General features: G+C 38.9%; 1 protein-coding gene across 5 annotated transcripts in view; it reads right to left on the minus strand.

Moving 5' to 3' along the window:
- RAD18 (RAD18 E3 ubiquitin protein ligase) overlaps positions 1 to 17,422 on the minus strand; it is a 198,516-nt gene that overhangs the window by 111,361 nt on the left and 69,733 nt on the right. For all 5 annotated transcript variants that reach the window (XM_072420467.1, XM_072420465.1, XM_072420468.1 and 2 more), the window contains 2 exons: positions 8,419 to 8,489; positions 5,497 to 5,557 (listed from right to left, as the gene is read on the minus strand). In XM_072420467.1, the coding sequence (XP_072276568.1) occupies positions 5,497 to 5,557; positions 8,419 to 8,489 (132 nt within the window). The remainder of the gene's footprint in view (positions 1 to 5,496; positions 5,558 to 8,418; positions 8,490 to 17,422) is intronic.

Here is a 17,422-nt window from a genome sequence, read left to right on the forward strand (position 1 = left end):
TGATTGTTCATATAGCGCCTGGGCTTCATCAGGGTTGGAGATGGCGTGCAGGCAGTTGCGATATGTGAACTGGAGCCTTAATGGGAACCCCCACCGATATCTAACATCCAAGCGCTGTAATATTTGAAGAAAAGGCATAAGGGCTTTCCTCTTCTGGATCGTCTGCCGTGCTAAATCCACAAATTTGGTATGGGTGAGATTGAAACACAAGGTCTCGCTTGTTCCATGAAGCTTTGTTTTATGCCTCCTTTGTTTTATAAAAGGTAGGCTTGAGAACAATGTCCCTTGGAGGGTCACCTGTTTTCCTGGGACCCAAAGCACAGTGTACTCTATCCATTTCTACCCTTTCTGGCGGGTAATCTGAAAGTAATTCCTGGAATAGGGCTAGCATGAAGCCAGGTAAATCAACAATCATTTCTGGGATCCCCTTTTCCATTTTTCTAAATCTTCAATGCTAAGCACTGCAGCTTGCATATCTTTCTGTAGCATAGTTAAATCTTGCTCATGTGAATTTATCACACTAATGGTGTCATCTATTTTCTGCTCTAAAGTATGGATCCCAGTGCCCAGCTCTCTAATCTCTCTGGTCAGTGTCAAAGATAACTTGCCTGTGGCTTGAGAAAGTTCCTGTTGAAGGAGTTGTTTGAAGCGTTCTAGCAATTCAGCATCGCTGCATGTTGGGCCAGGCTGCGCACTAGGAACCGATACAAGGGAGCCGTCACTGGAGATCTCATCTGTAACATTCAGCTGAGATGGAGAAGCAGGCAGCATGTCAGTGACAGACTGCGCCGCCGCCATCTTGGACCCCTGCCGCGTGGTCAAGGCACTGGCGGGATGTTTTTGCGGCCATCTTGGATCACGGCTCACGAGCATTCCCCCAATAAATGGACTTTGTAAGCATCCTACATCCTGTGATGTGCTGATCATATACTGTATATATATACTGTATGTATGTATGTATAGATAGATAGACAGACATCATCTTAATGGAAATAACCTTGTTTATGTTACTCATTCGTGTAAAGCGGTCAATATATATGAAAGGAAGGGCAGTCATACTTGCTCATCACTTGCTCAGTAAGCTCCACTTCCTGTTTATTAGTGCAGCACAATGGCTGTACCTTAATGATCATCTCATCTCACTGCAAAGCTACCATGACTGTGCGACTGTAAAAAATTAAGTTTTTAGCCTTAAATGATGTGAAATACTTGCAATGCTGCCAATAGCTATAGGCCTAAACCCTGTACAGACGTCAGATATCTGTTGCTGAAGACGTTTTTTTGTGATTGTTTCCAGGGACAGGAGAATGCAGGAGTATACACAGCAATATCCTGTTCTATGAGGATGGGAGGGGGAGAATGAGCTAGTGGTGGTCCAATGGCAAGTACAGTAGTCCTTGCTCTGCTGTTCATTGCTTTGCCAGGAAGGATTGGTGAACGATTTTAGTGGATTGCTGTACATGTTAGATTTTTACCCAAGACTATCACAACTGTGCGCCTAGACAATCTAGCGTGTGTACATAGCTTTAAGGTAGGGAATTCGAGTACATTAGATTCAGAATGTCAATTTTGATGACAGGTGTAATTTAAGAAGAATCTGTGGATTACCTTCAATAAACGTACATAAAGTGTTAAACTTCATCTGAGTTTTAACATGTTAGAGTGGAACTAAAGATCCACTTTTAAGTTTGCGTGATCAGGAAGGTCATTATCAAATGGTGGCACCATAGGCTGGAATGCTGATAGGTAAGTCACGTGAATTTAGTTCTGTTGTATTGTTTTTGTAAACTTTGTTTTCAATATGATAAAATTTGCAGCTTCCATTAAAATAACCTGCAGTGATTGTATCACTTACCAATATGTGGTGAAAATTATCTCCTGTTGTGCTCCTGTATTGTTATATTGTTGATGCTCTACTGCCAAATCACATTGCTCAGGAATATTCCGCTGTTGTCTAAGCAAGCTAATCCAGAGTAATCATGTACAGCCAAGTGTTAACTGAGGGCATTTACCCAGGAGGTGCATGAAAAAGATCAGCACCGAGAGTAAAAACAGAAAAAAAAATTGTTTAACATACACAACTTTTAAAACTTTTTTAAACTAGCTATGATTTTAAGTTTTTTCTTTTCATATGCTTGCTACCACATATTGTAATCATTAAAAAATTTTTATACAATTTTGTGGATTCACATTTTATACATTTTCTTAATCACACTGAATGCAATTAGCTTTACAGAAGGACTTCTGAGATGTGATCAAGCAGCCCAATGACACTAATGGTTTCTGTCAGGTTTGAAATGTATCTTAGCATACATCAATGATGAAATTACTCACATGTTTGCATTTTATGATTCCTGACTGGCTAGAGGAGTGATAAGCTGCTCTCTTGCTGCAAGTATAATAATGCTCTTTTAGTAGCTGCAAGTTTTGCATCACTTAGGTGAGCAAGGGAGTGACACCTGACTGCTGAGGGAGCAATACAAAGCAGGTATGTATGCCTCAACTGATGAAAAATACAAGTGTAATATGGGGCTAAAGCCAAAAACTTTGTATAGCTAAAGCAATGCCCTGGACCCTTTAAAATTCAGATTGCAGTGCTGTGTAGGAGCCACGGTCTGGATTTTTAGAATGATGCTGGTATAGGGGAGCCTGATTTAGAGCTACAGCATATGTACAATCAATGGGCTTCAAAGATAAATAATAATCCCCTTTTTTACCTTACCTGGTCCCTCATTTCCATCTATTGTTCCTGAAAACAGTATACTATAAACACCCACATGTGATGCTCAGTATCTCGGACAGAAATAACTAAAATTTAATAAATTGAAGGGGACAGTAATACTGGGGAGAGAATGGCTAGATGATTCTATTTAGGAAATTAGGGCAGCTCTATCTGATTTGCTTCAGTGTCTAATGCAAACCATGAGACGCTCACAGATTGCCTTGATATCAGAATGAGCCATTTTAGCACAGAAGGAGTCTGCACAACTTGGCAAGACCAAAAAGAAGGCTGGTTTTCGGTTAAAAAAAATTTTGTAGACTGGAAAAGAAATGGTTAAACCACAAACCCAATTAAAAAAAAAAAAATCAGGACATGATTCCCATGTGATTATGTGGGATAGCCATTAATCATGTCTGTCAATAAACACGTGAATATTTTTGTTTTGAGATGGGAAAACAATATGAGAAAGTTACCCTGGTTACAAAACACTTGATACGCCGGTAATAAATCTTGATGATGACGTCAGTCCATCTAAGTGCCGAGCATGGTAAATGAGAGAAAAGCGGCTTCGGCTAAAAGTATTGAACGGATTTGCAGAATAAATTGCACCAACACAAAGAGGTTGATTTCAAAAATAAAATAAACAGTAGCATAAATAGACTGGCAGGGGATGATTGGATTGTTTGGCCATGTATAGCAGCAAACGCCTGATCACCTATACCAGTGTTTCTTAACCAGGATTCCTCCAGAGCTTGTGGGGGGTTCCTTGAGTAATGAGCAATTTGGGTAAGTTTAAGTGACACCAATGATCTTTTTGAACATTTTTCCTAATGGCCAGTAATATATATATATATATATATATATATATATATATATATATATATATATATATATATATATATATATAATGTCAGTGTTCTCCCCTGCCCCTTTTAGCTGGGTGCACCACGCAGTACTTTTCACTAATCACCCAGCTGTTTTTGGATGGTTACTAGAAAGTTGGGCCACAATAGAGGGGCCACCAACCACCTACAGCTGTTTCCCACCCAGCTTAAAAAAAAAAAATTCTGGGGAGATTACTGAAATGGATAGATATAATATAGAAATCGTAGGCAGTAGTCATAATGAGCTGTAACTCTTAACAAGATGACAATACTGTCATGTCTCAAAGATCCCTGATGCAAACATGATCTGGCTTCCATTGGCCTTTAGCAAAATTCTATTTTCTGAACATTAAATAAAGAGCATGCAGTATTAATAACCATCTTGTTGTTTTCTCCTGTCAACCTTGCTGTCCTTAGGAAACTGTCAACATCTGAAAAATGAAAAGGCGCAAATCAAACTGAAGAACAGAACACGTCATTACCTCGCCAGCTAGACAAAGGATCTTACCAATGATTAACAAAGAGCAAAGCACCTTTTTAGCGGATTTAAGGTTGTTTTGCTTAAATCTTCCACTATGATTCTGCAAAAAACATATATAGTCAGAACTTTGTTTCCCTTCAAACTCATTATTTTTGCAGGGGGTGTGATGAGTCAGAGAATCAAAATAATAAAATGTTTGTGTACAATGCTGCTACATATTTAGAAAGAAGCTGCAGGTGACAGACAAGGAACCCATTAAATTCTACAGGAACCCAGGATTCTACAGTCATTGTGAACAACCGCAGGAGTTGTCATCCTGCACTGTTGGGCTCCTAAGTTCAACTAGAGCCCCACCTGTATGAATGATGCATATGTCCCCACTGGAGTGACCCAGTTTCCAACAAAAAGTAAAAACATAATACAGAAATTATATTAAGGACTGAAAACTATAACAAGTACTTGAAACCCAGATTTAGATTCAGTTTAGATAAGCTACATACATTCTAGTGGCACTTAAGTTAAAAGGTGCTCAATCTACTAAAAATAAGCAAAGCAGAAAAGCTGCAGTATAGTTCTGACATGCACCCTGGCAGAGTCAATCACAAAAGATCATGCTGATTGGAGAACTCTGTGTGACCTCTACAGAGACCATTACATCCTATAGAGAAAGCAACCCACTTTGCAAAATGATGGCAGGGGACTGGTCTTTCTACTCTTGTTTTTAATAATCTGAAATGTAATTAGATATTTTAAACTAAATCTTCAGCTTGGCTTTAACACATTTTCAGAGGGCCACTCAAAACAGCCCCTGTGCAATATCATCACAGTAGAACAGTACAACCTAAATGAATAGGATTTTCTCTGCTATTTACACTGTATTATAAATGTACTTACATATTTTATTATTCTTTGCTATATTTCAGTGCTGATGATCTCATGCAATATCTACTTCCGGTGTACATGCACTCCCACAATGACTCCATGCTATGCCTGTGCAATGTGTGTTGGTCTCCCTTGAAGCGTTGCAGGAACACCGGAAGTAAATTTTTAAAAAATAAACAACTTTTGAAATAACATTAACATGTTAAAGTTTATATGAGATTTTAATGAATGGATTTAGATATTTTTTTATGTAAGAAGACAATATGGACATTGAGAGAACATAGCTGCTCCCATTACCATATATATATTGACAAGCTGTACACAATCTATGATGACAAGAAATTGGGAAACTGAAAAACAACTTTATAAATAGGCGAAACTTCTACAACAGCATTTTTTTTCAATCAGTTATCAAATATTCAATAGCTATCAGTTTCAATCTTTTGTAAATAGCATTCATGCAGAATCCCCTTAATAGTTCAGGGGCAAAAAGTAAAAAGAGTTATGAATCCAATGTCATTACTCACTGTACTGCTGGTGAATCTCATCTATCTCCTTCTCACTTTGCTCCTTTTTAAAAGTCATGGCCTGATGATGAGAGAGAAAACATGAGAATAAGGGCTCAGTAGAAACACTGAACACAATCCAGGGGCAGTTTAATACAAATGATATATATATCTTGGAATGTGTGAATAATCTTTCCAAAGTATGTTTTGTTTCTGAGCGTTCACTGACAGGGTGACAACACGCTATAGTGAAAGGACTAGCAAAGGTCCTTATCACCCGCTGCAAAGAACAGGACAAAGAAGTCAACCCTTGTTGCAACCTATGGTGATTAGTTTGAAGGCACAGACTCAACCAGGGTTTGGCGGAACATGAGGGTTTTTCTAAGGTTGCTAGGTATTCCAACCTATATATCTGACCTTAAAAATTTCCCCCCTGGCTGCTCTCTTCACTCCTCCAATGACCTACTAATGACTTCCTCATTTATAACCTTGTCACATGCACAGCTCCAAGACTTTTCTAGGGCTGCCCCGACTCTCTGAAATGGTCCTCCTCTTCCTATTCGGCTTGCCCCTTCTTTCTGCACATTTAAAAGAGCCCTAAAACCCATCTTTTTAATTTTGCCTACCCATCTTCTTCTGTCTCCTAAACTCTCACTACTTCCCACCACTCCATATCTTCCCTCCTAATGTGTGATTTTTTCTCCTTCTTTTTAGATGGTAAGCTCCTATGGGCAGGGTCTTCTCCTCCTCCTGTGTCACTATCTGTATCTGTCTGTCATTTGATACCACTGTTTATTGTATAGTGTTGCATATTATGTTGGTGCCATATAAATCCTGTTTAATAATATTATTAATATTATTATTATTATTATTATTAATAATAATAATAATAATAATAGGGGTTCCTTGAGCACTTTGTCACTCTTGGGTCAGTTTAGGTGACACCAATGATCTTTTTGGCTATCTGTAAGGGTGACATTCTTCCCAATAGCCAGCAATGTAGGGGATATTTCCCCTACTGACCACTATGCTAATATACTCTGAACTGTGGATATAGTAATTTTAGAAGGATTCCCTGAAGACCTGAAAGTTATTTCAAGGGTTTCCCTATTTTAAAATGTCAAGAAAGGGTGGATGGGAATCTTACCCTAGGACAGATTATTTTTGCCTTACAGGTTGCCTATAATAACTTCCTATTGGTGTTTGACAATTCTTTTTCCTCCAACAATTTTCACTGACATATTAATTCCATTAACATGCTTTCTAGTTAACATCATTAACCTTATTGTTTATAGCAAACAAGCAAGGCATCGTAATTTCAGCGTTCTTCTTTAAATGTCACTGCATGCATGAAATATTTGTTCAAAAACTAAATGTCATTATAACTGGATGTCTGTCTCAAAAAGCCACAAACACGTTAATTGGCACACTTTGTAAAGGTCATGTCACTGGTATGGGGACAGCATGTCGGCACTGCCACATGGCCCTGTGAACACATGCTTTCTGTAGTGATGCCAAGGTGGGCATGTGGTAAATGAAGCACATTTTAATGATGCTCAAAAAATGACAGAAAGCGTCAGTGATTACTTCATACCAATGGGAAAGTGACAGAACATGCTGCAGATACAGAACAATAAACTCATCAGGGTTCTCCCCAGGCACTTTTAGCTGGGCGCACCACCCGTCACTTTTCAGCACCCACCGGGCTGTTTTTGGGTGGTTACCAAAGAGTTTGGTCACAATACAGGGGTTGCCACCCACCTTTAAAAAATTCCTGGGTTGAGCACTGCTCATAATGTGATTCTTGCTGTTGAAACAATGATTTTTGTTAAACTACTTTTACCTATTATTTTCAGAAGCCTCTTGTTTCTTTACCATTCTAAAATGAAGATTTCCCAGCAAGGTTATTGTAAATCAATATGAACAGAAAGTGAATATTCCTTTGGAATTTGGATAAAAGACAGCAAAGTGGCTCAGTGTCTTAACATCCCTGAGGTTTGAAGTGAAGTTAGGACCTCAGGAAAGGTTAATTTTAAAATCTTTACATCTGAAAGGGGAAGTTAATGAGTAAATCGGCATTTTTATTTGTAAAATACTGCAGACTATATCACTGCTATAAATCATGTGCTGCTGTAAAGTGGATGCTCCTATGGTTCAGAGACTAATGTGAATTGCTCAGTCCTCTTTGTACAGTGTTGAGAAAAATGTTATAACTTTATGGATGAATTATCAGTATTCTTCCTGAGCCCCTATTAGCTGGGTGCAACACCCAGCACTTTTTAGTAACTACCCAGGTGTTTCTGGGTGAATATTGAAACATTCTGTCACAATACAGGGACCACCACCCACCTACAGCGTTTTCCCACCCAGCTTTAAAAAGTTACTGGGAAGAACACTGATGTGTACTTTTATGATTTTATGATGCAGAGACTGATGTGACTACTAGCTCAGTGTTCTTGGCGCAGCACTCTGGTAAATGTCAGAGCCATATATATATATATATATATATATATATATATATGTATGTATGTATGTGACTGTGGAGGGACATTAGAGTGTCAGCTCCTCTATACAGAGATTAATTGGACGGGCCCAGTGTTCTTTGCACAGCACTGCGTTATATGTCAGAGCTAAATAAATGTATAATAGTGTGTGACTGTGGGGGAACATTAGAGTGTAAGCTACTCTGTACAGAGACTGATGGGACTGGCTCAGTTTTCTCTGTACAGCACTGTGGTATATGTCAGAGCTATACAAATGTAAAATAATAGTTTGTGACTGTGGGGGGAGCATTAGGGTGTCAGCTCTGTACAGAGCTGTGGTATATGTCAGAGCTTTTAAATTAATATTTGTGTGAGGTTGTGAAGCGACAATAAAGTAGCAAGCCCCTTTAGTAAAGAATATGTCAGTGTTATAAAAGTTGGTAAAAACTGTTGTACTCACACTCCCACGTTTGGCCTCCAGACTCGAACGGACCTTCTCGCTCTTCTCAATTTCTTTAATGATTTCAGCAGCTATGAAAACAAATCAAACGTATTAGGAAAAGAGAAGTGTGAGCCGAAAGAGTGGAGTGTAAACCTCCAAGTTAAACATGTATCGGAATTCATCATTTAGGATTGTTTTGGGGTCGAATAGTAAAATAGAAGTTTGGATGGATCTGAATCCTCCTCATTAAACTCTCAGGAAACATCTGCACTTATAGGATTACAACGGGTAGTACAGTACACAGAACTGTTCCTAGATCAGACCTTGCACCTTACACACATTTACACTTTACACTACAAAAGGATATTGTGGAATTATGGTGAGTGCAGAGAAAGGCAACTAATCTAATAAAAAGAATAGAGGAGCTCAGCTATGAGGAGAGATTAGCTGAACTAAATATATTTTCTCCCTTGAGATGTTTAAGGGGGGATATAATCACCCTGTATAAATATATAAATGGTCCATATAGAGAACTCTCTTCCCATCCATTATCTTTAAGATCGTTATAAAAGACAAGGGGGTGCTCTTTGCATCAGGAGGGAAAGAGGTTTAATCTCCAGATAAGGAAGGGATTTTTCACAATTAGGTGAAGCACAGAATATAACAAGGTATTAAAGCTTTAAAGTAAAGATAACAGAGACTGCTGATCCAGGGAACATTGAATTGCCTCATGAGATCAGGAAGGAATTTTTCCCCTGTTGGAGTAATTGTACTAGGGTTTATAAGGGTTTTTTGCCTTCCTCTGGATCAACTATAGGGTTTTATCTGGGATATGTTGATTTCCCTAGTGGTTGAACTTGATGGACTTATGTCTTTATTCAACCTTAATACCCTGTTATATTCTTTTTTCAAACCAACTAACTATGTAGGCATTAATCAGTGTAAGGGAAACATTTTTCAAATCTGCTTGGGTGTTTTTGCAAACACAGAAAGTGGGGTTTTACAATAGGGAGGTGGGCCGCTATTTATAAAAGGGGCCATTGACACTGTTATTAAATGTCCTCCAGGTGCTCCATTTGTTATTTGATCCCTCACACATATTTTAGTACTTCCAGGTATGGAGGAACATGGGACCTTCTCCCTTACTTTCAAGGTGAAGCTTTTGATTTGAGTCTGAGCAGCCAATAACTATACCCCAATACTATCATGTGGGGGGAAGAGACGCGGTATTAACCCAATATAAGCTCAGGCACAGACCAATATGGCATTTAGCAACATTCACAGAAATATTTCATCTTTAATATCTTTTGAATGGCAGTTTTTATTAACGCAAAAGTAAAGTTTCACTTTTAAGAATCCATACTCAGTCTGGTCATTATTGCTGAAAGGGACAGATGATGTTCATTCTGCAATAATCCCTCCTACCTGCTCGATCATGCCAGGTATCTTGCAAAAAGCTGAACTGTGCATACGCAGCTGCAGCTTTGGTTGCCAAGATGCCCTGCAATCCCAGCTTTCCTTGCACATTTCGGGAATGAATAAACTCCTGCATGGAAGAAGGAAAGATGGTGGCACTTTGCAAGGGAACAAGGATAAGTATCGTAGGTTTGCTCCAACACTATTGGTTACTAGTGTAATCTTTTTAAAGAATGTTTATTTCACAGTAAGTTTGCTTTAAAGAAACATATAACTTAATTGTTCGTCTATCTGTCTCTCATTTTTCATAATTTTTTTTTTAACCATAGCAACTATTGGGTGGCATGGTGGCAGTGGTTAGCACTCTGGCCTTTGCAGCGCTAGGTCCCAGGTTCCTCCTACATTTCAAAAACATGCAGTTAGGTTAATTGGCTCCCTCCAAATTGACATTGGACTATGGCGGGGACATTTGATTGTGAGCCCCTTTGAGAAAGGTTAGTGACATGACTATAGACTTAAAAGCACTGTGTTATATGTTGGCGCTATATAAATACAAGTTTATTATAACTATGGCCAATGTCACAAGAATCAGAAATCTTTTTTTTTTAATAAAGTGGCACTCTAAATGCTACATCTACTTGCATTATCTTTCTCAAACACATAATTGAGATTATTTGTAATGTACAGGTGCCCTTTAAACAAATGTGGTGTTTCCCTTTAAACCGCTCCAGCCTAGCAGCTGGAAACAAACCACGTTTCCTTAATTTACTTGTATCAGTGGTTTGCTGTAGAGCGATTGCTATTTTATTGAATGTGACTAAAGAGATTAAGCTAAACACACAGTGAAACGTTTTGTTTTCCTCCAGCCTAAATACATTACGGCAGAGCTGGAATAATAAAAGGGCTTTTAGGCATAGCAATACCAAGATAAAAAGTAATAAAGGACTGCATCAGACGATCCTCAATGGGGATGAGCATAAAAATCTTTAAAAGCACTGGGATTGGAACAATGAGAAAATAAGCTTGTTGGTTAAGGTAGTTAGGAGTATTTAACTTCCATTGAAGGGCTATAGGTAATATATATCAAGGTTTGCAAAAAAAAATGAGTGGGGGGAGGGGGCTCCAAATTATGGTTGATAATTGAGATTATATAACCAGTGCTTTGGATGTGTGCTTCGTAATTGGTTTTAGTGGAATCCCACAACACTGCTTTCTGCAGAAAGTTATGTTTCATGTCAGGAGCGCTGTCCAGAAAAGTTGAAATATGATTGCTTTTCCACTGCCTGCAATCATATTTCATAATTATATGTATTGGAAGATGAGCTAAAAAGTGGAACACGGATTGTAAAAGAGAGCATGACAATAAAGAAGGAGCTTATCAGTCTTCTGTTTCCCCTACCTTATCCAGCCACAGGCTGGGGGAGGGACAAGACTGTATTAGTCTGTAATTTGCAACCCCTATTTAATGTACAGCGCTGCATAATATGTTGGCGCTATATAAATCCTGTTTAGTAATAATAGTAATAATAATACATATGTTACTTGGCTGCAGCAGAAAAAAAAGAGTCTAGTCCAGTATTTTTCAACCAGGGATCCGTGGAACCATAGAGTTCCTCCGCAGGTTGCTAGGGATTCCTTGAGCAAATTTTTGGCCTCTCAGGTCAGTTTAAGTGACACCAATGATCTTTTTGGCCAGGGGTGCCCACACTTTTTTTGCTCACAAGCTACTTTTTAAATGATCAAGTCAAAATGATCTACCAACAATAAAAATGCTAAACATATATTTATTTATATATATACTGAGTATGACACAGAAGTTACTGGAGCTAATGAGACATTGAATGGCAGAACATTGCACAGACATTGCACTACAAGACTAAAGTGACAGGAAAACTACAGTTCATCTGTCATAGGAGAATGACTGCTGCAAAAGAAACGGCCCAGCACAATCACCTCAGACTGCCTTCCCTCCCTCTCTGCCTCGCTCCCCACTGTTACAGGAGCTTTCACACACAGAAAGACATCCTCAGCATCCCTAAAGACGTAGCAGCCGGGTTTGCTAGTAAACAGCGGGGAGGGTAAGGCAGGGCTCTGCGATCGACTGGGGTTGCCTTTGCGATCAGCGTTTTGGGCACCCCTGTTTTTGGCTGTATTGGTGACATTCTTCCTAATGACCGGCAATGTAAGAGAAATTCTTGACCACCTTATATACTGTGAGCTGTGGATATAGTAATTATAACCTGGGTTCCTTAAAGTCTGAAAAAGTGTTTACAAAGGGTTCCCCATGTTAAAAAAGTTGACAGAGGCTGGTCTAGTCTCTTGACCTGCCACACAGGGCTGTACTGCTTGGAAGAGCTGTGTAGATTTTGGGACTGAATGAATACAAACCCTTTGGCAGGTAAAACAGCTCTCATATGTGTTATTTCATCCACCTATTTAGCTGTGTGCCCATAGTTGAGCTTTAACTGATTACAAATTTGCACAATCTGCATTCCGTATGTGCGTTTTACAGAGATCGGCAGCAGACTTTGAGCTGCGTCTCTATGTCACGTGGTAAATGAATACAGCTATTATAAACAAAAGCACTCACTGGAAACTGAATAAATATAAACAGAACAAGAACAAAGCATTTAAATGTCAATCTGAGGGATTGACATTTAAAGACATGGTACATATTACAATGTAATTGTCTCCAAGAGGAAATTACTACAGTCAGACTTTCACATGGGAAACTGAAAGCTGCTTTCTACTTTATTGCACAAAATTACAACCACGTTTAGTAAATCTCATGTAAACACAATTCTGTTAAGGTTGGCAGTGATATGCAATAAGTGAAAGAAGGATGACTGGGGGAGGTGATGGAACCATTCCTGGATCTAATGGTTTAAGTGTCATTTCCTAATCACTCCTAACCTTGGCAGCACAATCTCATGGAATACCCTAAAGACATTTCCTGACCTTTTCAACATGGGGGAACCCTTGAAATACCTTCCAGATTTCAGGGAACTACTTCTATCATTACTGTATCCACAGCTGACAGTGCATTAGTGTGGTGGTCAGTAGGAAGAATTCCTCTTGCTGGCCATTTGGGAAAAATGTCACCCTTACAGAAAGCCAAAAAGATCACTGATGTCACTTAAACTGACCTAAGATACACAAATCGCTCCAGGAACCCCTTGCAAACTACAGAGTAACCCTAAGGTTCCACAAAACACTGGATGAGAAACATAAACCTCCAGGGAGTCCTTATTGTCAAAACAGATTTTGAGACATTTTTGGGTATTAGTATTAAATCTTTTCCAGCTGTATTAAAATGAAATAGCTAATAAGTATTTCCTGGCATAATCTGTTGTTTTTTGAGGAATGCTAAAAAAAAGTTACTAAAATTTAAACGAATGTAAAGGCAAAAAAACAAAAATTAAAAATAAAAACATCTGCAACTCATAAACTTTCCTCTCTGTTGTTTGGGTTAGCAGCACGGTGCCTTGTCCATGTCCTTCTCATTACACTTCTCTTCAGAGCAAAAAAAGGGGAGATTCTTTTAATGATTACACCTGTTCTGGTGACAAGACGGAAATTCCCTGACTTTGAAAAGATTTCCTCTGTCCTTCTGTTGCATCTCTGAGACTGGAAAAGTGGGAAACCCCCCACAACAGAACACCCAAAATATAATCAGGGTTTTAACCCTTCTCTACTTTATCTAAAGCTAAAAAAAAGTTTTTACAACTAATTTACTTTAGGGTTTGGGAAGCCAATTCTACACAGGACTTTATATATCAAGGTACTTTGTCTTTGGTTGTTGAATGTTCTTGGCTTTTGTCTCCAAGAACATTCAACAATATCCCAAGGATGTAATGATGTAATTTTTTTTTTTGATTGTTCATTCATGACATGATAATTGACAAGCGGGGTCTGTGTTAGGCTGGCCAGAATTCACTATGAGCTTACGTCAGTTGAATAGTTTTTTGGGTTTCCAGTTCTGGCAGTTGAAGTGCGGCTGCAGGCTCTATATCGCACCCCGACATATCACAGTTCACCATCTAGACGTCGGCTTCCTTTTTGGTTTTTATAATGCCTAGAATTCTATAAAGGGTAAACTGGATAGTTTTTAAAAAGCAATGCATTTCTCCACAAGCAAACTCTGCATAAGGAGCAAGTGAGTAAGCAGACCATGATGGCGGATGTGGAAGTATGATTCAGACGGCTAGTCCTTTCCTCTGTTACCCACAGCAAGGCTTGAGTTCAACATGCTGGTTAAAGAGGTAGCAACTAATTTCAAAGAAGACATTTAATCTATTATCAGCGAAGCTGCGATGAAACACTTATACGTGGGCTTTATCAATGTCCCCCGTCAGGGCTAGAACATAAAACATTTTATAAAGAGATATTTCCTTAGTTACACGTATGGTAAAATATATGCAAGAAATCTTAATATTTTCAGTTGTATTCTTGAATGCATTCATCCAGTAGCAAACCTTGAATAAGGAGGGAGCAGAATAAGTAGACCAATATGGCGGATGCAAACTGCCCTCTCCCTTGTTGGGCATCCAACACATTTTAGGGATTATCAGAGTTCTCCATCAGGATAACATAGGAGATATCTCCTTAGTCACACGTATGGTTACATAAATGGTAACCATGGTTACTAAATCTAAGTACTCTCTGTTGTATTTTCCGATCGTCCAGTAATGACATTATAATGGAGTGGGCTGTTTGGCTGGTCAGAATTCACTATGAGCTAAATGCAATTGCAAGGTATTCCAGGTATGGGCAGCCAACGCGTTTTGTAACTTTGCACAAAATTTAAACATTTATGTATCAATCATATTTTACTTGTCTGATCTTGAGGTGGGTATAAGGATACAAATCAATTCAGCTCTGTGCTCTGGTCACACTTTTTAGATGCAAGCAGTGTAAGTTGCTAAATTTCTTTTGGAAATGGAAAAAGCAGCACAGTGATTAAATCCTTTATGATGTAGTGTACATGCTGATAGGAGGATAAAAAGCAGAGTGGCCTGGAGGTGAGCTCATTGGTTTTTCTACTGCCCAATCACAGGCTGGAGGAGGGACAGGACCTCTAAGTGTCACCTAACTGCAATAGAAAACAATGAGGTCTCCTGCTCTGCCAGACATTACTGTGATAGTGGCAGCAAGTAAAATCTCAGTTTTAGACAGTAAAATAAATCGTTCAGAGGGTTAAAGAGCACTCACATATTTATTTTGTGTTTTATTTTTATAAGTTTGTCAGGAGTTTGTTTTTTATCATTTGCTGTTTTTTCTTTTTTTGGTTTCAGCTCCAATAGCTCCTTGTATATCCCCCAAGGAAATTTTGTATGACTGCCTTATTGGAACATGGCAAAATGGCTTCATCACATGCAATTAAGCTCTTTCTTGCTATTTTGAAGAATTACAACTTTTCTCAGAAAGCAACCTCTACACCAGTCCTCCGACGAGCAGCTACAAGAGGTCATTCGCAAAAAGATGATTTAACTTTTCAATCACAAGAAAATAAATTGCTCTTGCATTCTCTATCCTTATCCACCAACACATGTTTGGGCAGGGAAGGATGTAAAGGACTTTGATTAAGGGACAACTTCGGCGTGATTACAAAGCAGAATATGCTTTCTCTTTTTTTTATTTTACATGGCGAGCTGCTATAAGGATTTAAAGGCACTCAATAATGGCTTACACATACAGGTTTCTTACATGCTTGTAATCTTTATGTATTCATTATTTCCTTCTTTTTTCAAAAAGAACTGTTTATCAGCAGTGTGTACAGCTGTTAGCAGATAACAAGTTAAGATATGACGCAGAAACTTTGGAAGTTTGGATGAAGAGAATTGTTAATAAAGCTGATTTACTACTGATGTGTCTGTATTAAACTACCGCCGCATTCCTTTTCTTTTTTACTTATTTGACTGGCTGCAAAGAGGCTGCAGGATATTGGCATCAAAGAGATGCAAAAAAAGATGAAGGTAGTGGAAATAGCATTTTTACAATATATAACAGAAAGCAGAACGTGTTACCAATATCTCTGTACCATCTGAAAGACAAGGACAGGGAGACAAGAGACAGAGAGCCTGCAGTGGGTACTGAGGGCATAATATCTTCTTCCCAGAAAATGTTCCCAGAAAGTAGGTCTCTTCTCAGGCCGACCCACAGGCCCCCCATTGACATTAAAAATGGACAAAGAAAACGCCTTTCATCGACAAACTGAATTTCATATTAAAATGAGCAGTTGGTGGTCCCTAAACTTGTCATAATCAAATAAATATTTACTTTGTAGTATCTGTCGGTTCACTTTTCTTGGTTTCCCTTGGTTACAAAAGGGTAGATTGGGATGAATGAACTATGCTCCACATAAACATAACGGCATTAGGTCATGCAAAATCATTTGATGTTGTGTGCTGCTACAGCACTCTGCTCCTTTTTTTTACTACTTTCTTCTGAAATACTCTGTTCTGCAGAGGGACCCTGCTTCTTCTAAATTCTCTTCTCTGAGATACTCCACACTGCCAAAGGAATCTGCGCCTTCCATTAACTCTTCTCTTCAGAAATACTCTGCACTGCTAGAGGACTCCTCTTCTTCATTTAACTCTCCTCTCCTGAAATACTCTGCACTGCTGGAGGACTCTGCTCCTTCCTCTATAACTCTCCTCTCCTGAAATACTCTGCACTGCTGGAGGACTCTGCTCCTTCCTCCAATTATCTTCACCTGAAATGATTTCTACTGCTGGGGACTCTGCTCTTTTCTCTAACTCTCCTCATCTGAAATGCTTCCCTACCGAGGGACTCTGCTCCTTTCTTTAACTGTTCTCTCCAAAAATACTCTGCACTGCCAGAGGACTCTGATCCATCCACCAATTATCTTCACCTAAAATGATTTGTACTGCTGAAGGACTCAGCTCTTTTCTCTAACTAACCCCCTTTGAAATATTTCAATGCCGGAGGACTCCTTAAGCCCTTCTCTCTGGAAATACTCTGCAATGTATTTCCGCTTCTTATTCTAACTTTCCTTCCCTGAAATACTCTGCCCTGCTGGAGGACTCTGCTCCTTCCTCTATAACTCTGCTCTCCTGAAATACTCTGCCCTGCTGGAGGACTCTGCTCCTTCCTCTATAACTCTCCTCCCCTGAAATTCTTTATGTTGCTGGGGGACTCTGCTCCTTCCTCTAACTTTCTTTTTCTAAAACAATTGGTGCTTTTTTTTCTTTTCTCCCCTGAAATACGCAGCGCTTCTGATGGACTCTATTACTTTCCTATTTCCTAAAATACATGAAGCACCACTACTATGCTCAAGTCCAAAAGTCAGGTTGATTTACACTCAACTGCTATATCATATTCGAAAGCAATGAACAAGCATGTGTGACTGTGTTAATTTTTAACATCTAACTGTGTGCAACAACAATATTTTCATAACCAAGGAAAAAAATATATTTTTTGGGCTTTGTTTTTAAGGCAGTAAAACATAAAGCAATAACAATTTATTCATATTTATCCCTAAAATCACAGAACTGGGACACCCTATAAGGGGCCCCTTCTTGATTAAGATGAACAATGGAAACAGTGAATCCCACTGAATGTTCCTCTAAAAGTGGATGCCCAT

Source organism: Pyxicephalus adspersus, chromosome 8 (genome assembly GCF_032062135.1).
Source record: "Pyxicephalus adspersus chromosome 8, UCB_Pads_2.0, whole genome shotgun sequence".
Lineage (NCBI taxonomy): Eukaryota > Metazoa > Chordata > Amphibia > Anura > Pyxicephalidae > Pyxicephalus > Pyxicephalus adspersus.